This window comes from Arabidopsis lyrata, assembly GCF_000004255.2.
Source record: "Arabidopsis lyrata subsp. lyrata unplaced genomic scaffold ARALYscaffold_3, whole genome shotgun sequence".
Taxonomy (NCBI): domain Eukaryota; kingdom Viridiplantae; phylum Streptophyta; class Magnoliopsida; order Brassicales; family Brassicaceae; genus Arabidopsis; species Arabidopsis lyrata.
In genome coordinates this window covers 3687712-3707530 of record NW_003302553.1, presented here as the reverse complement: position 1 = coordinate 3707530, position 19819 = coordinate 3687712, and the positions used below count along the sequence as shown (strand labels likewise).

At 35.5% G+C, this 19819-nt stretch overlaps 6 protein-coding genes across 6 annotated transcripts; 3 read left to right on the top strand and 3 right to left on the bottom strand.

The window, feature by feature from the left end:
* Positions 1–340: 340 nt before the first annotated feature.
* LOC9318681 (probable protein S-acyltransferase 16) lies at positions 341–2808 on the top strand. The gene is made up of 7 exons (XM_021030940.1): positions 341–759; positions 1380–1472; positions 1553–1654; positions 1745–1822; positions 1903–2001; positions 2119–2214; positions 2299–2808. The coding sequence occupies exons 1-7, from the start codon at positions 484–486 to the stop codon at positions 2413–2415; spliced, it is 861 nt and encodes a 286-aa protein (XP_020886599.1). The 5' UTR covers positions 341–483; the 3' UTR covers positions 2416–2808.
* On the bottom strand, positions 2753–3538 carry LOC9318680 (light-harvesting complex-like protein OHP1, chloroplastic). Its single transcript, XM_002882567.2, has 3 exons — positions 3318–3538; positions 3101–3223; positions 2753–3018 (listed from the first exon to the last, which is right to left on the bottom strand). The coding sequence occupies exons 1-3, from the start codon at positions 3474–3476 to the stop codon at positions 2950–2952; spliced, it is 351 nt and encodes a 116-aa protein (XP_002882613.1). The 5' UTR covers positions 3477–3538; the 3' UTR covers positions 2753–2949.
* Positions 3538–9277, top strand: LOC110229871 (UPF0161 protein At3g09310). Its single transcript, XM_021030941.1, has 4 exons — positions 3538–3981; positions 4047–4109; positions 4206–4488; positions 9178–9277. Exons 1-3 carry the CDS (start codon positions 3786–3788, stop codon positions 4451–4453), a joined length of 507 nt encoding a protein of 168 aa, XP_020886600.1. The 5' UTR covers positions 3538–3785; the 3' UTR covers positions 4454–4488; positions 9178–9277.
* Positions 9197–11886, bottom strand: LOC9318679 (oxysterol-binding protein-related protein 3B). Its single transcript, XM_021030939.1, has 10 exons — positions 11551–11886; positions 11188–11281; positions 10984–11100; positions 10818–10890; positions 10612–10730; positions 10396–10517; positions 10116–10292; positions 9887–10031; positions 9621–9799; positions 9197–9525 (listed from the first exon to the last, which is right to left on the bottom strand). Exons 1-10 carry the CDS (start codon positions 11655–11657, stop codon positions 9288–9290), a joined length of 1371 nt encoding a protein of 456 aa, XP_020886598.1. The 5' UTR covers positions 11658–11886; the 3' UTR covers positions 9197–9287.
* Positions 11887–12900: 1014 nt separating this feature from the next.
* Positions 12901–13964, bottom strand: LOC9320793 (transcriptional regulator TAC1). Its single transcript, XM_002882565.2, has one exon. It carries the CDS (start codon positions 13632–13634, stop codon positions 13110–13112), a length of 525 nt encoding a protein of 174 aa, XP_002882611.1. The 5' UTR covers positions 13635–13964; the 3' UTR covers positions 12901–13109.
* Positions 13965–18900: 4936 nt separating this feature from the next.
* On the top strand, positions 18901–19401 carry LOC9320792. The gene has a single exon (XM_002884680.2). It carries the CDS (start codon positions 18938–18940, stop codon positions 19274–19276), a length of 339 nt encoding a protein of 112 aa, XP_002884726.1. The 5' UTR covers positions 18901–18937; the 3' UTR covers positions 19277–19401.
* Positions 19402–19819: the final 418 nt, after the last annotated feature.

Below are 19819 nucleotides of genomic sequence, written 5' to 3'. Positions count from 1 at the left end.
AAGAATATACCAAACAATTGTGGGTGTGACATGTATAAAGTGCGATTAGAGAACTATGAGATTGTACCATGTCCATGAAGTTGATAATAATCAATATTGGAAACGAAGAGAAATATTGAAAACAATCTAATTTTGTTTCAAATAAGGGTAAAATGGTCATTAAAAATTAAAAGAGGGCAAACTTAAAAATAGACTCTCAAAGGGGGCATTTTTGAAAAGGGGTATTGAAAAAGGGGCATTTTTAACAATTTCTCTAAATTAAAAACAAATGGGGAAAATACGAAATAATATAATAAAGAAGGGATCATTGTAATTAGGTGGGGAGCTTCGAGTTCGAGAGACAATTAGAGATCTCCAAAATCGTCGACAACTTCAGACGTACTCCAACAACAACAACAATCGAGAAAACGAAGAAATAATTTAAATTAAAAATCCACTCGCCGGAGACGCCGTCGTCTCGACGCCGGTGCTCCCAAAAAAAAAATGAAACGGAAAGGAGTCGGATTCTCTCTCCCCGTCACGGTGGTGATGTTGGTGATCGGTTTCATCTACTTTGCCTCGGTTTTCACTTTCATCGATCGGTGGTTCAGCCTCACTTCGTCTCCCGGAATAGCCAACGCCGCCGTGTTCACCGCTTTGGCTCTGATGTGTGTATACAATTACTCCATCGCGGTTTTCAGGGATCCGGGTCGGGTTCCACTCAATTACATGCCAGATGTTGAAGATCCGGAGAGTCCTGTTCACGAGATTAAGCGCAAGGTCATCTCTTTCTCTTCCATTTAGCTCTTTCTTGGTGCTCAATAGTCAATTCTGAGATTTGTCAGTATTATTTTGGAATTTGGATATTATTATTATTATGATCAGTTTAGTTCATTCCAATGTCAGAGAGATTTGCCATTATCTCTGTTACCATATTTGGATAATGTTGTTTTTTTTTATTCTCTGAGGATCTGGTTAGTCCATGGTGTGTAGTCATTTTCTGTACATATCAATTCAATGTTTAGGTTCTAGGATTGACTAGAATGGGGATTTTTGTAGATTGTTGACTCCATGTGAGATATTTTGTTGGCTTGCTATAGAACTTTTAAGTGATCAAATTTGTTCCTAACTTGTAAATTCTATGTGAGGGACCTTAAAGGTTGACTCTTTGGGATTTACATAAAAATCCATCTTTTGGCTATATGGATTCGCTAGATTAGTGATTTTTGTTACCCGGAGAATTTGACTTTCAACTTTCAAGTTATCATATTTTCTTGTTCTAATTAGTATCTTCATAGTTGAGGCTTTTAGATTCCATATGTGGGTTCATGTTTTGAGGTCTTTCTGGGAAAATCCACTTACGAATTTTTGTTTCATTACTTGGGTTATGTTATTTGCAGGGAGGAGATTTGAGATATTGCCAAAAGTGTTCACATTTCAAACCTCCGCGAGCTCACCATTGTCGAGTTTGCAAAAGATGTGTGCTTAGAATGGTATGCTCTACTGAACATTTTATGTTTCAGGCAAAGCTCATGTGATATTGTATTAAACTAGTCTTTTTTTTTATTTGAAGGACCACCATTGTATCTGGATCAACAACTGCGTAGGACACACTAACTACAAGGTCTTCTTTGTCTTTGTTGTCTATGCGGTGACTGCTTGTGTATACTCCCTGGTACATTTCTTAATTTCCGTTAGTTCAATGTGTATCTCTCTCTGGGTGCCACTTAGTAAATGAGCTTATATATATTCGTTGAATTTTTAGGTTTTACTTGTGGGAAGCCTTACTGTTGAACCTCAAGATGAAGAGGAAGAGATGGGAAGCTATTTAAGAACTATATATGTAATGATTAAGATTGATTTTTTGTTTTGCAAACGACCAACAATTATTATTGTGCTAATGGTTATGGTTTTTCTTTCCAGGTAATTTCAGCTTTTCTTCTTATCCCATTGAGCATTGCGTTAGGTGTTCTTCTCGGGTGGCACATCTACCTCATTTTACAAAACAAAACGACTATCGAGGTTGTTCTTTTTCTTCTCTCTTAAACTTTCCCTCTTCTTCAATTGCTAGATTATGGATTTCCTGAGGTCTAGTCAGATATCGTTCCTCTGCTAATCAATTTTGCGGAAGTTGAGCAGTACCATGAAGGAGTGAGAGCTATGTGGTTAGCAGAGAAAGGTGGGCAAGTCTATAAGCATCCATATGACATTGGCGCATATGAAAACCTAACCTTGGTAATAATTCTTATCTATATTTTTAGATGGTCAGTATCAGTCGAAGGTTTATTCGATGTTATGTTCTAACTGTTTCTTCTTCAGATTTTGGGTCCGAACATACTTTCTTGGCTCTGTCCTACGTCAAGGCATATCGGTTCAGGTGTGCGTTTTCGTACAGCTTTTGATTCAATCCCTACTTCATCTGAAACAAAACCTTAGCCAAGACCCAAATCATGTATTCCTCTCTTACTGGGGAGTTCCATCGAAAAGGCTGCAGATTTTTAACTTCACAGCACTCTGGCTTGTCCGTTTTCAAGCATTTTAGCCGCCTCAGCTTAAAACCAAGACTAGCCCGTAATCAGTAGTAGACTCTGCTTGACAAGGTTCTCTCTCTCGCATCATTGTTAACTGGATCAAGAGCATCCGTTTGTGAAAATTATGGTATCGGTTAGGTATTTTCCTTGTTTTTCTTTGGATTCCTCACAAAGGAAAAGGAAGGTAGGTTGTGGATACAGAACTCAGAAGCTGATTATGGTTATTATACATACCACTTAACAGGTGAAAAGACCTCATTGTAAGATAATTAAAGGCTTTCATATTTTGTTATCAGAATCAGACACCTAGTTCTCAATATATGTGTTTGTTTCTATGCAGAATTATAGCTGTAAGCTCTTTATATCATAAGAAAAAAAAGCCAAAAGGGTTTTGTGAAATTGTTATGACCAGATTGGAAGACGAAGAAGAAGATCCGAATCAGAGAGGAAGATCAAGCCCTTTTCCAACATCAACACCAATCAACTGAAGTATTCCTTTGTTCAGAATCTGGAAGAAAAAAAAAAAAAAAAAGACAACTCTGTTTTAAGTCAATCTTGTCTACAAATATTGCTTAGCCATTGAAACTCACCAGCTCAACAATGAAGGATCCGATGAGACCAATCATACAAGCTCTGGAGTTCCATATCTCAGCTGTGTATGTAAATCCCAGAAACGCTGGTTTGAATTTGGGTTCCTTCTTTGGCACTATCATCTTCCCAACATAGAAAAAAAGTTGATAGATAAAATCTAAAGTTCCAATCTCTTATCGGATAAAGACTCAAGAGTACGTTTAAGAGACTGATTACCCCTTGAGGGAGTGTTGCAGCGCGAACACAGAGGGACGATTGTTTCCGAGAGAACCAGAGAGTTGTTTGGCTCGGACAATGGCCATGAACAAGCAACTTCCGAGGAACATGTAAGAAAGATGACGACAATGGCGACGAGCTTAGAAGTGAGCTCGCCATCTTTTTCTACTTTTTGGCGTAGAGAAAGATGAAGTATTTATGAGTCTTGATTTTGTGGATGTGCTCCGTATTCAGATGCATTTCGTTCGTACAAAATTCTGTAACGTGTCATATATTCTTTCTTGACCACAGAAACTGGATTCCGACACTATGCGTAATGTTTGTTTTTTTTGAGTAATAAAGAAATAAAATTATTATTAATTTAATACAAATATATAAACAGTCGCTAATGGGTGGGTCATAGAATCAAACGTCGTCGTTGTTCTGTTTTTAGAGAGCTTTGAAGCTTGGTTTTGAGCTTAGCATTTAATGGCGGTCGTCGTCTCCATCCACCGTCCTTATGCAACCCTCACTTTCTCTCAAAGTCCTAATCTTCCTAAACCTCACCACGAATTCAACAATTCCTGCCTGAGGTTTGATCATCTACCTCGGAACACCAAGAATCAGCTCCGTTGCTTATCTGCGAAATCGACGCCATCAAAACCAGACCCTGAATCTCCTCAAGGTCTCTCTCTTTCTCTTATAAAGTCTGTCTCTTTTGTAACTAATAATTGATTGGGTTGAGTTCAGATGGGGAAGAGCTGGAGAGTGTGGGAGTCAAAGCAGCTTTAGCAATGCTGAGATTCTACAAGAGTAATAAAAAAAAACAACCTTTTGCAATTCATCATCTGATTCTGGTTTTAGGAGTGTTTCTCCGGTGGCTAATTAGCGTTTTCCGGTGAAAAACAGGAGAGATATCGCCGGTGTTACCTAGAAGCTGCCGTTACATTCCGACTTGCAGTGAATACTCAATGGAAGCTTACAAGAAATATGGATTTCTCAAAGGCACTGTTCTCACCACTTGGCGTCTCTGCCGCTGCAATCCTCTTGGTGGATCTGGATTCGATCCTCCAAGATGGTTTGGTGACAGTGAGATCAAGCTCCAAGAAGGAGAAGGAGAAGAAGAAGAAGATAACTATGACGACGAAAGGTTTTGAATAAGTTATTTAAAAAAAACAGTAGAAGTTGTAAACTAAGACCATAATTATCGCTGTATCTGAGAGCATGTTCTTAGATTTTAAAATGACTAGAATTTGGGTTTTGAAAGCTAAGATCGGGCGAAGTGGTCTTGGGCTGGATCAGTTCTTGGCCCGCTCTCGCTGTGACGTGGCATGCGCGGATTGGGTAAGAATTTTGATATCGAAAATATTTTTTCATTTGGGGCAAAATCGTTTCAACACTAGGGTTCTGTTTCTCTCCAGCCTCTCTCGCGGCGATTGTTGCCGTCGTCGATAGTTGGCCGATTTCGCACCGATTTCCGGTAAAATCGGAGCCTAATCGATCTTTGCTTCGTTCTCTGGTATCCCTTCTCGTTATTCCTTTTATTTTCCTCTTCTTTTTGCTGATACACCATCTCTAGGGTGACAAAGATCTCCGACGATCTCGAGGCCACATCCGACTTCTCCGATTGATTTCGCCTCACCCATCTGGTGTTTCATCGTTTCCTCTTTCTCCCAAAGCCGTAGGTACGTGTTCTCCGAAAGTCTGAGATTTATCGTTTCATCGTTTCATCCGAAAGTCTGAGATTTAGAGGATTTTTTTTGAAGTCGATGTAGGTTTAGGTTTGGGTTTAGTATATGGGTTTTGTTGCTTGTTGTTCTCATTAGAAGAAAATTAGGTTTACAAATAACAATGACATTCGAGTTAAACTGTGAGAGTTATAGTTTTTTTATGTGTATCGTGTCTTTTTTGCTTGATTAAACTGACCACAAGTGTTTGTTTTGGTTGTGAGACATGTAGGTGAGGTAGCTCTGAAGTTTAAATCGGAGTAGCAACACCAACAACCATTTCCTGCCAACTATAAGGTAATTCCCTACTCAATATAGTTGTGATTAGCTGCTGAAGTTTCTAGTTTAGAGTTCTTGTTCTTGTTTTCTGATGATTGAGTAAACTGGAGTATGTATGTTGTATGTCTCTTGTTTTTAGATAGTTGAGTAGTGCTTTGTTAATAAGTGGTGAAACCTATTCCTCTTTGAAGTTAACGAAAGTGTGTGTTACTTGGGAGGATAACATTCAAATTTACTGAACTTTTCCTTTACTTGTTTTACTGGTTATTTGATGATTGAAATGGTGGCTGGTTACTTTGGATGTGATGAATGAGCTTTCTTGGTTGTAAACAGACTAGTATAGTCTGTTTAACTTTCTAGTTGTGGAAAGTTATAATAAATACTGATCTGACCTTGGTAGTTCAAGGTTAGCTCTAGTTATGAGTTTGCTACTTTAAAGCTTTTTTGGTTTGAAAGTGTCTTTATACCTGATTTGATTGTGTTAGGTAATGATACTTTAAGACTAATAACTACTAGTTTAACTTACCTCTATTAAACCAGAGGTATGTTAAATTCATTCTCTCCTATTCTCTTTTCTTCTATCATATCTCCTCTTTGAATCTCTCCTTTTACCTAAGCTTTTACTTCTCTTCCTTCTATTAAGCTGTCGGATATGGATTCAAATGACCATCCAAATAACCAGTGTCAATCTCAACCATACTATAGTCTCCAAAACTTCCCTTACGGCAAATTTTCTTCCAATGCAAACATTTCCTTCTCTCAAATCCCTTCTTTTAGTTCACAACCGAGCTCACCACCAGTTCAAGCTGCAAGTCAACCAGAAAAGACACCAAGGGAGAGAAGGATTTGGACCAGCCAGGATGATCTTGTTCTTATAAGCGGTTGGTTATACACATCAAAGGATGTGATAATTGGGAATGACCAAAGGTCAGGGGCCTTTTGGAAGCGCATAGGAGAGTATTATGCTTCTAGTACTCATGTACTAAATGGGGCTGAGCCAAGGCTCCCTGACCACTGTAGGCAAAGATGGCAAAAAATCCAAAAGATGGTGGCCAGGTTCTGTGGATTTTATGCTGAAGCATTTAGTGAGAAAGCTAGTGGCATGAATGATTTGGACATTATCAACAATGCTCACCAACTCTACTATCAGCTGTACAAGAAGAAGTTCAGTTTGGAGTATGCATGGAATGCGCTGCGCTACGAACCAAAATGGTTGAACTTGGAGCCTATGAACCCTACTCCAAAGACAACCAGCTCTAACAAAAGAAAAGCCGATGATGCTCCACCATCTGCTGGATCAAATGTTTTTGAGGAAGAGAGCAGGCCACCAGGAATAAAGGCCATGAAAGCCAAGAGGAACAAAGGGAAAGGCAAGGTTGGACCAGCTTTGGCGACTGATGATAACATCTGGGAGAAGAAAGAGAAGGATATGGCTCAGAGGGAAAAACTCCAAAAGATGTCTGTTTACAAGACTCTCCTTGCAAGGAGTGAATCACTGGATGAAGATGAAAAAGTTCTTAAGAAGAAGCTAATGGCCGAGCTGTTTTAAATTAGGGAAAAACTAAGTTCATTTAACTATGTCTGATATGTCTGATTTAACTATGTTTTTCATTATGCATATGTTTCTGTTAGCTAAGTATGTGTGTTTGTAAATGTTATACTTCTATGTAACCTATCTGAACCTTGTTCAACTTCTATGCTTATATTTATAATGAATCAGTTATGTTAATTGAGGTTTGGTTTCAGGTTCAAGAAGACATGGGACTTGATTCTATGGCTCTGAAGAGGAGGCTGATAGCTGTTACTTTGGAGGCCCATTCACCAGTTTGTGGACCTTTGGTAATGTAACTTTTGGATTGTGAGTCACATGACTTTGTTCCTTTTGGTATCAATCGAGTATGTAAGCTAACTTTTGCAAATTGTAATCGAAAATGTAATGTCAACAGAGTCACATGTCAGGTTTGGATTGTAGGCGAGAGTCACATGTGTTTGGATAGTAGTATTAAAGCGAGAGTCACATGTGTTCGGCTTGTATTATTAAAGCAAGAGTAACAAAATTTCTTAACATATATATGTGATTCCTACCTTCGTTTCTCTCATCAAAATCAAACATCCCATTACTCTCATAAACACTACAAAAATCCTTTTCTCTCCTGTCTTGGAAAAACACTTCTCTTCTCTCCTTCTCTACAATTTTCAACCATATAAACCATTTCAACCATTCCGTTTTTATGGCATCGTCTTCCAACAATTTTGACTTTCATAATTCATCTAGTAGTGATGATGATTTTTTTGACCAATATATCGACGCACAAATTGATAATCTATGTGATGGGATCGAAGAGGTTATTCCGACCGAAAGGAAGAAGCGTACTTATATAGAAAGAAATCGGGAAGAAGGGCACGAACAGTTGTGTAAGGATTACTTCAATGATAATCCGACTTTCACGGAGAACCTATTTCGCAGAAGGTTTCGCATGAACAAGCCATTGTTCCTGCGTATTGTGAATCGTCTCGCAGCAGAAGTGTCATATTTTCAACCAAAAAAAGATGCCACTTTCCGGAATGGTATATCACCGCTACAACAATGTACTGCAGCAATTCGACAATTAGCATATGGGGTTGCGGCCGACTCGGTTGACGAATATGTACGTATTGGTGAAACGACGGCACGTAAATGTTTGGAACATTTCGTCGTTGCAATAGTTGATTTGTTTGGCACTGAATACCTACGTCGACCCACAACAGAGGATCTTGAAAGGCTACTCTTTTATGGAGAAAAGAGGGGTTTTCCTGGGATGGTTGGAAGCATCGACTGCATGCATTGGAAGTGGAAGAATTGCCCAACCGCTTGGAAAGGAATGTATTCACGAGGGACCGAGAAACCAACAATTGTCTTGGAGGCGGTAGCTTCACAAGATCTCTGGATATGGCACGCCTTTTTTGGAGCGCCAGGTACAAGTAACGATTTAAATGTTCTTGCTCAATCCCCAGTATTTAATGACATTATTTACGGTCGAGCTCCCCAAATGAACTACTATGTCAACGGAAGGGAGTATAATTTGTCTTACTATCTGACGGATGGAATTTACCCTGAATGGGCGACATTTGTGAAATCCATCCAACGACCACAACACCCGAAACATTGTTTGTTTGCAGAACATCAAGAAGGTGCACGAAAAGATGTTGAGCGTGCATTTGGAGTCCTGCAATCTAGATTCGCCATGATTAAAAATCCATGTCGGTTTTTGTCGAAAGGTAAAATAGCATATATTATGAGAGCATGTCTCATACTCCATAATATGATTGTCGAAGATGAACGATATTCATACACTCTATATGACAAAGAAGAATTCGAACAAGACGAGATTCATACGTTTTCAGTCGAAATGCCTACAAATCTCGAGGGTCTAGGTGATGGTCACACAAGAATTCGTGATAGACAAGCACATCACCAATTAAAAGAGGATTTGATTGAGAATATATGGACTACATTTGGTAATGAATAATTTTTTTAAACTTTGTATTAATTAAATAAAATGTTTGTAACCTTTAATTAATATGTTTGTTTGTTTTTAATGTTTTTCATTTATATATTTAATGTTTTTTTTTTGTGTAATAACTAATTCGAATAGTATTTTGTGTTTTATTTTATTTCCATCTCTATTTTAATATAACTTACTTTTTTAAAAAAAAAATTCAATTTTTAAATAACATTTAAAGTTTTTGATTATTAAATTATTATTTCTTAAGATCTAAACATGTTCTACCCTTAATCAATTACTCTACAAAAGATCTTAACTAAAGCTCTTATAATATTTTAATAATATTTTCAATCTAAGATCAATCTTCAAAGATCTCACGTTGCATATGCCCTAACACTAGAGAAAGCAATGAATGGGAAAGCTAGCAGGTGTAGAAAAAAGTTTGTTGCAACTACGAGAGAAAAAGAATTACAACATTTCTTCGTTTGAAGCGATACATTTTAAGTAGACAGATCTTGGAATTGCCATGGGTTGAATTGGATCGACTTAGGGTCAGTGTTATCTTCAGAGTTATCGGCAGCTGCACGATGCTCCAAGTACTTTCCATTGAATTGGTAAACTTCGAGATCACCCCATGGTGTAGCAGTGACTTCATCCGTTACATCGAACCATTTAGGAGTAAAGCCTTGGCCTTTCTCTTCGCGGGTTCTCTTTTCAGCTCTCTGTCTCTCTTCCATGCTTCATAGCAAAGAGGAGGGAGAAGAATTAGAAAATTCTCAAATTATTATCTGGTCAAATTCAGATCCTTAAAGGACAAGTTTTTGTTACCATACCTGCTTTTCTCATTGCCTGATTTGGACATGTCGCCCATCTCAAGTGCGTATCTATCAGGTCGTAACCGTGAATCAGATGGCAACAGCTTTTTCGGGGCAGTGTCGAAGCTATTGATCTTGTGCGCAAAGTGTGTGTATTGGTATTTGTCATCCTTTGGAACATCAGCGAGTTTCCATACCTAACAAAAGACAGCATTAGAATGTTTCATCAAACTAAATTTTTTGCAAAGAGAATTGTGTCAATGACAGAGGGAGATTTAGCGAACCTCTTTCAGTTCGGTGCCTGGGAGAGGTTCACCTTCACCGTCACACAGCTGATAACTCATGGACTCGTTCCATTTGCCAGTCATGAGTATCTTAGGCTCCTCAGAGGCGTTATAGACATATCCATCCACTTCATATCGACCAGATCTGTTGAGACCATAAATGCACATTTCTTCAGCTTTGAATGGGAAAAATATACAGGAAGATGAGGTTGCAGTGAAGGAAACTTACCCGAACCAGCCACATGGTTGAAAGTAAAGCACAACTTTGTCACCGGTGGTCAGGTTTGTCATGATCATTTCCCCAGGCGAATCGACCCAAGTTCGTCCAAAGATTAGGTTGTGAACTTTGGTCAGAGGAGGTACCAAGTCAAGAACAACTCCATCTCTTTTAAGTGTCACCCGTGTCCTGCACCATAGATTCATGATTTAAGGTTCAGGATAATGTACATATGAAGATTCTGATTTCAGTATATATAGTTGCACCCCGTGTTGTGGTTTTGCAGAATTACCTTCCTACTGGGTAAACGTCAATGGAATTTCCCAGAAATTTTGTTTTCAGTTTTGAAGTACAATCATACGTAAAATGCTCATTTTCAGCATGACCAGCACTCATTGGTGGGTGATGGCTGACCTGCGAACAAAACCATTAGTATCAACAATCTGGGAGTAGCTGGCAGCAAAAGCACGTTGACAATTATTTTAGTTCCAAAAGAAATGTCCCTGACCTGTTCAGATATGAAGTTAACACCATTGTAATTAGCCATCTCATAAGTCTCACCCAGGATTGGATTGAATGGTTTCCAGGTACGTTGGAAAGCATAATACACGGATATAGCCCATGATGCTGTTAAAAATCAAAATTCTTACAAGTTAGCCACACAGGAAAGATACTGATCGTAGAAAAAATCAAAGGAGGAGAAAATGTTCTTACATGCATACACCATGCGCATATAAGGGTCCTCAGTTTCGTCTGCCATGTCTAGGAGATGCGAGTATTCCATCAACTATCAGAAACAGAGCACATATCATTGGCATCATCGGATTACGAAACTATATCAGACAGGATCTAAACATCAGTTGTCATCATGAGCACAAACCTCTGCCATTTTCTGGAGCATTGTCATTGGTTCAAAAATAATCACAGGAAGGGTCACCATTGATGTAACATCAGATCCTATGTACTTCTGCATCATCTTCCAATACCCATCTCGATCCTAAGAATTGTGTATGTTTCTCAGATGATTAGATCAACTGTTATGACAACAACAAAAACAACAACGGTAAAAGAAAAGTATATATACCTCTTGCTTCCATCTTCCTCTGCTTGCTTCCTCCTCTGCATCATCTGTACTTCCTTCGGGATTGATAACTTCAAGTCCCTCATAGGGAACCAAACTGTGAAGCAAATCAAAACATAACGAATCGTTCAAAAGAGCTAAACTTTAAGTAGAGCCCATTTTACAAGTGAATCGAAACTCTCCATCTGTGTGAATTAAGCTCTAGTCTAATATCAATTCCAAAGAAGCAGACTTGGGACACCAAATCCCAATTAGTTGATATAAAGGAATCCAGAAGCAACAAAAGTTTCCATTTTTCAAATCCAAAATACGAATCTAGCAGAGTGGCAGATCCGGGTTTAAGAAAAGGGATCTCAAAAACCTCACCCATTAACTGATTTGGTCATAGCAGATCCCAAATTGGAGATCGAAGAAGCAAGAGAAGCGAAGAAACCACTTCCGCCACCGGCTTTTTTAGGATCATTAGGAGCCATCTCTCAGCCGCGGATCCGCTTACACTACGAGCTCCGGCAAATGAACAAATCGGGAAAGAGAGTGAGAGAGAGAGAGAGAGAGAGAGAGGCGTTCGTTGAAATCGAATTGGGTTTGTTTAAGAAGGAAGAAAAAAAGCAAAGAGATTCGTCAATAATGGAAGACCAGCGATGGAGACGATGCACAGGATTTAGGATCGTGTGCTGGACCTGCTTGGTCTTCGTTGTCACTTGTTTATTTTTTTAAACATTATCAAACCGGATTTTGACTAAACCAACCTAATTCAATTTAGAAAAATACCCAAACCGTTCGGTTAAAGTAGTTTTGTTGGTTACTGCCTCGTTATTATCGGTTTAGTATAATCGATTTCGAATCCAAAATCTAATTAAACATATCTCTCTGGTGGAAATTATCAAATAAAACCAATCTTATTTTAGATCCAAACCGGAACTCAAATAAGCTCTCGAACCAAACCAGAACGTGGTTAAGACTTGAGAGGTTATCCATCATTGGTGGCGTCACCAAGTTGCAGCCTCCTTCCAATTGAACTCTTTGCTCCTTTCAATTTAAATCCTAACGTGTTTAAGCATATAATTATATTTATTATGTGCATGTATCAATTTACATTTATTATCATTCAGAATATGGAATCTTAGCGGCTCAAACGACTTAAAATACATGTAGACAGATATAGTTTGACTACTTATACATAACTACTGATTTATGGTTATGAGTTTGTGATCGTAAACTGAACATAACTTCAGTGTAAATATAATCGAATACGATTCAAATTCGTTTTCAGAACTCGAAAACAAAAACCTCATGATATGCATGAACAAAAAGTATAGCGATCTTGATTTGGTCGAATTTATTTATAAGTTTGCTAGCAAATGTTATACCATTTAACTATTTGATAACATATATTTAAATGTTGAGGACCAGCAGTGATCTCGAATATAACAGTCAAATGAGTTATCGGCAAATGCTTACTCGAAAACCTGCAGAGGACTACACTATCAATATATGTTAAAATATATATATATATATATATATATATATGTAACAATAATTCTCAGTGAAAAGTTCGAATAATCTCTACACTGATGACTAGATCAATAATTTAAACTAATTCATTTTCCATATTAACAACTATAAAGCAAACACCAAATATATATTTTCTACATATATGTTTGTTTGGACGTGTATGTCATTTACAAAAGTTGTTGGTGAAACGTGTATGTCATTTACAAAAGTTGTTGGTGAAATTAACACAAGCAAGGAAACAAATATCAATACAACAATGATAATGGTATCAATAATAAGATACAAAATGCATACCTTCAATACAATTTAAGCCACGAATCTATTTGTAATAGACGGATTCGAGAGTTTGATGTTTCAAGGGTTTTCCCTTATGATACAATGCAATCAATATATGATTCATCGTTCGCAGATTATGTTGTCTTCTTCTCCACGACGCTTTGGCCTAACCGAAGCTCCAGATCCAATCCTTCAATCTCACGATGATGTCTCGAACTCGAACCATCTATGCTAACCTCCGTGCCCTTTCCACGATCATTAGTATCAAGCTTGCTTTCTTGAACCCAAAACTCTAATTTCTGTTTAGGACTTAAATCTTTCTCAACATATTGATCTTGATCATCGTGATCATCACATGTCAAAGCTTCTTGTTGTTGTTGTTGTTCATTAAGGTCTAGAGAGACAACTTCTGATGAATCACTCTCAGCAACAACATCATCCTTATTATCTTCCATAAGCTTTTGTCTGAGTTTAGCTCTGTCTCTTCTGTGGATGTTCATATGCCCTCCTAGTGCTTGAGCATTCGAGAAGCCCCTTATGCAGAAACTGCATACGTAAGATCTTGACTGGTTCAGGGAATCATCAACGCCCTGATGACTGTTTTTTGATATGCTATCGGAACAATCATCTGCGTTTTTAGGGTTTTTGATGTTTTCCATATATTGAATATTTGGATTTCTTCCGTAGAATAAAGAGAAAGATGATCAAAGATTGTGAAAATTCCGCATAAGAGAAGAAAGAATAGAAGAGAAGAGATCAGTGTTTTCCATCAAGAAATGAATTGGTCAACTCGTGCTTCTTTATTTGTTTATTTTGTTTTGGCAAATATAATTTAATCAACACTCTAATTTTATAATCAAAATCTACCACGGCACCAAGACAAAACAAGAAAAGTGAAAACAACTGTTTCTATGTCATTACATGAATAATTTATTCTTTTATAGTTAAAAATTATTTATACACTTAAATAATGGGAAAAATAAACTAAAAATAAAAATCTGAAAACATTATCGCAAGTTCCCAACTAACAGTCTAACACTAGAAAAAAAAAAAAAAAAAAAATCTAACAAATTTTTCTATTTTACGATTACAATACTTCCCTTTCTACATTTTTTCATCATTAATATGAAATAAATTAAGTTATCGGATATATGATTTGTGATATGTTTACTTAAGTATATGTACTTCTTTTAAGATCGATGTAAGTAGTTGTATATGGTCACCAAAATATACAATGTATGTTCAAGAAATTAATATTATTCTATGCTAACCACTTACATATGAGACAATAACAAAGATCAGCAGCTTTGCACGAACAAAAAAAAAAAGACAAAGATCAGCAGCCTTTCAAAAATGCACAAAAAAATTAATGCTTAAATGTATTTGATCATTACAATTTATTTCAGTGAAATTTGATTATTTCTTTGATTTATTTTTTACTCTCAATAATTAGGTTTAGAGATTTCTTAGTTTTTTTTTTATATTAAAAAAAAATAGATACGCAGTTGACAAAAAGGGTACAACACAGCATTTTGGCGTTTTGTTTTTGTCTTTACACAATTAGTACTTTAGTAATTTGATACACATCACTAGCTTTGTTTTTGTTATTAGCATTATTTTCCCTTATTTTAACATGTGCTTTTCCTGAAATCATCAACAATTATTCCAGTATCCGACATCTATGAAAACTGAATAAATATACAAGATCATTAAAATATTCAAATAATTAACTGACTCGGTTTTAAAGCAAGATCCATAGTACTTTTGAATTTTTATGTACATCATTATACTATATAACTTAAATCTATGTTTTATTTGTATGAGTCACCTAACTGAAATTTAATAAACACAGTTAACTAATTTAATAGAATAGTAGAAATCACAAGTCCAAACATATTTGTCAAAGGCAATGGACGACCCTTGAGCAATAGATAAAAGTATGTCGTCGTGATTTTTTTTATTCACTAGACAAAAAGATAAATACACGGCGTATTAGTTAGAGTTACGTTTAAGTATAAATGAAAAAATTATATCACTAATTCAAAGATACACAAGCGTCGTTGCCATTATTTCGAGCATTCCTGAAATGAGTCATTAATTGAACTTTTTTAATTAAATTTTTTAATTAGTATGTTGACGAAAAAAACTTTGATTAGTATGAAATAATCATAAGTCACCTATTACAAGTGTGACCTACTTAAATTAATTTCACTTTGGGGAGTATTTTTTAATACAGTACTATCACTTTGGCATGTGCCCACTCTAATTTTTAATACAGTACTATCATTATATTCAAATGTCTATGTGGTAAATATTCAGTCTTAAATATCTAGTCATGATGCTAAAACTTAAAAGAAGAAGAGGAAAAACTAACCTCTAGATGATGAGTAATCGTGTCTCCGAGTACGTATTGTAAGTAAGGAAGAGGTAATCCGCATCCCGAGGACTAAAAGCTATACCAACACACATACGTATATGCGTATACAAATTTTCTGCTTAAATTAAGCTTTAAACCTCAGGATGCAGATTACCCGATCCTCACCAATACTCATCATCGTCACCCCTCATGATGCAAGTTCTTGCGTGAGCATGGTTTATGTATCGTTCTTCACTTCTTCTTCTAATTTTATTGGGTGAGAAGTCAGTAGGGAAATGTGAGAATTTATAAGCCTCTAGAGGTTAAATAGTATCGAGAAGATGCTTATTCGAAAGGTTTAATGCTATGAGAACATATGCTCTAGTGAAAAACACAAAATCGTGGTGTTCATGTTTTGTCATGTGTATTGGTATGTCTTAGCTTTATTTTTGTTTACTATGATCGTACTAGATAAATCTTTAGAGCTATATCTATGTGTAGGATTGATGTGATGTCGAATCTGTACTGCAAAATTTTATGGTATTGATTAATGAAATAGTTAAATCTAATTATTGCATGAATTTATGAGATTAAAACGTAAATTATCCGGGGATGCATGAATTTATATGGTGAATATGTTAGAGCATCTACAACGGCTGAGAATGTAAGAGTTTTTCAAAAAGCAAAAAATAATAATATTTTAATTCTACAATTATATTTTAATTTTTTAATACAGATAAACACTAACAAAGTTACATGTGTCATCTTCGTTTTTACTACTGACTCTTAAATAAGAGTTTTAAGAACTTCTCTCTCATCTCTTTAATAACTTTTAATTATTATTATTTTTAATCGTAAAAGCTTCTATTAAGAAGCGCACGTTGGACGTGCCCTTATCAGTTAACTTACATTATTCGTTATGTGTTATTTTAGGTTTCCTCTTGTTGCGACATGAGATTCCTAACAAAACTGATCAAGAAATCTAAGCAATTTCTTTAACAAAACAAAAAAAAAAAAAAAAAAAAAAAAAAAGAAATCTCAGCAATTGAATGCCGCAAAACTGTGCTTGCATGGACCTGAACCCATACTAGCTAGTTATCGAGTTACTACTGTTTTGTATCTATTGTTTTTCTGTCGACCAAACGACCAATCTAACGAAACCACAAATTACAACCACTTCATTCGCAGTTTTTTTTTGGCGCAAGCACTAATATAAAGTGTTAAAGGCAAAAGTAGTGAGTGTGAGACATCAAATCATTAGAGAAAGATTATTTGTTCTCTATGAGCCAATGATGGGAACTTAGGATTATGCTTTTTAACAGACAAATAATATTCGACTTCTTTTGACTGCCTTTTCTTGCTTATTCTTATTGTGCCTTGTATGCCAATGAGATCTTCCCTCGGATTATTATTTATTCTCCTCACAATTATTGATTTATTAGTTTGTTAGTACATATATAGGGAAACCATTTTTGTTTTTTAAGTAAAATTTATAGGGAAAGCCTGCTTAATTTCTTAGGAAAATGTATTGTTTGTCATTCCATGAGATGCATCATAATATCAACAACAAATATAACAGTTCAAAGGTTGAAATTTCCGATTTTTTTTGTAAATAGAATAAAGTTACCTGCTGTGATGCTGTCGGCATCCAAAGAAAAATAGTAGGCTAATCATGAGAAAGGGTTATGAGAATAAATTCTATAATTAATGATCTATTTCTTTAATTAATTTCTCTAACTACAAAAGCAACATTTGCTTGTTTTGCTCTCACGGGCTCTTCAAAAGCCGAGAGCTTTACATTTGTGTGATACTCAAATCAAACCAAATTAACCACGTGTTTAATCCGAATTTGGGCTCAAATAATGTGAGCTTGGGCTTATCTCTGAAAGGGACTCCGTCTTTTTAGACTCCACTTTTCATATATGGGAGTTTTAAACCTAGACAAGCAAGATGTAGTAGCATTGAAAGATAAAAATTATTGAGCACCTACTAACCAGTCTAACCCAAATCATACTCATGCTCGTACACATACATGAAATAATAATAATATGTGGACATATATATATTCTTTCACATACACTTACACCACAAATTAAAAGTACCATATATACACTAACATTTGCTCTTTACTCAAATCTTAACTTGTCTAACCCATGACTTGACAGAATTGGCATTGCTAATTAGCAATGTTTCTAAACCTCAAATATAGATAATAGATTAATTAAAACTTATCAATTCTAACTATTAATCGATTTTTTTTCCCATCTACATATATTTTACATCTGATACATACACAAGTTGTCACTATATATACACCAGTTTTTTGTTTCCTTTATTTTAACACCAAAATCTCGAAAACTATAATAAAATACAAAACAAAGAGGAAGCTACTTCCCGACCACCTTGGTCTTTGCCTAGAGACAAAGTAGCTTCACTTCCTACTATAATCAAAACACATCTCAGACAAACTTTACATATAAACACATCATAGATCTCGCTGTCTTTGATTCACTTATATAAGAAAATTTACTATGTTTAATCTAATATGGTTTCCTACTTAAAAATCAGTTTCAATTTAGACTCCTCAAAAATCCGTAAATCTGTTTGTTTGAACTTCTAAAATATTAATGTTCAATTTAGCAGAAAACTGACTTCCGGCCGATGATCATATGTATCGCCATATTTTTGGAATCTGAGATATTTCATATTAGATCTACTGGTTCAATTGATTCATGTCATTTTAAAAATCATATTAATTTTATCTTAAGAGGTAGAAGGAAATAAATTTAGTGTACTATATATAAGCTTTAACTTTGAATTTTTTTGAATGAAAAAGTAGCTATATATACCTCAAAAATAGTTATTTAGAAAAAAATTATGAAGATATTACACAGACTAAGCTCTAAATTCTAAGAATTATTCCTTAGAAACACCCTTTACAGATATTCTTCGATAAGCTAAAAACTACATAATATTAATCGGATTTCTATATATATGTTAGTATAATTCATTCTGTAAAATTTAATTTTTCAAAGGGTTTGTATCTTTAAATTCTAAAATATGAAACATAATTTATGAATCGTTTAAAATATTCAGAAATGCTAATTTGAGAAATAATAATAAGATGATGTTCTAAAACTGTTTTAGCAAAGTTTCTGGAATCCTTTTGATGATTGAGTACGTGTATATATTATACATATCAGTACAATGTAGACTTTTTGGAATGAATTGTTAAATTTTGTAATATTTTTAATTCCAGTTCACGTGTACACCCGTATGATTCCTCCGGCCAACCCGACAGCTCTATTGAAGAACACAAAGAAAATTAATTTCTTTATCAAAAAACTTAAACTAAAATCATATTTCGGGCTCATTTCTAAGTGTGTATCTACCCGATTTTCCCGGAAACGTAACACTCGGAAATTTCCATATGACACCACACGATCTCTCTAGTCTCCCCATAAAAACAAAAGGAAAATTGTTCAAGAGGAAAAAAAAAATCCTAAGAAAAACTATTGACCTATATATAACTCCATTAACACAATCATCTCCAAGCAAACCAAGAAAGACAAGAAAACAGAGAGTTTAATCACCCAAAACCCTAAAATGGATACAAAACTTATAGTTCTATGCTTCTTGCTAACGTACTCCTTGTCCATGGCGGCAGCTTCATCGGAAGCTGAGCCTCCAACAACAAGGAAACTCGGAAGGCACGATTGGCCAGGAGCGGAGGCAGAAGCACCAGAAGTTTCACATTTGGAAGAGACTGTACGGCGAGGCCATCACCATTCCACGGTGGAAAGATCGGTCGCCGGCGGTGGAGTTATTCTCGGAGGCTTAGCGACTACGTTTCTTGTGGTGGTGTTTTGCTATATAAGGGCTACGAGGAAACACAAACCCAATTATGATGAAAAGGAGACTGAGACGCCTAAGGTGTTAGTTTAATTTTGACTTTTCGTAAATCTTTGTAAATTTTTTCGTTGTTTTTTTTTCTTGTGATGTAAAATGATTTTGTTTTATTTTTTTTTTGTCTTCTTCGTAGTTAGTTATATAAATTGAGCTTCATTCTCCTCGTATATTCTCTGTTTATTTCCCAAGTCAGTTCAAATTTTAGAGCTAATTCTACTACTAATCAAATAGAGGAAGTGACATACGGTAAAACTTTTATAAAAATAATAATAATAATAAATCAGCTCGAACCTAGGATCGGATCTGACTTTAGTGAAAGCAAAACTATAATGTCATCTAAATAACCTGGACAGAAACAATGCATTTATCAAATTCAAATAAAATCTTGAAAAAAACGGACATACAAGTTAAGACATTAATTATATATTTATATCTTACATTCAAATATTATAATTTAACATTTATTTTCATCAAATGAATCAATTATATAGAATTAAGTGAACTATATGTTTTGGTAACACAAAAACAAATAAACAACTCAATTGTTTACAAAATTTAATCAAAGCTTATATAACTTGG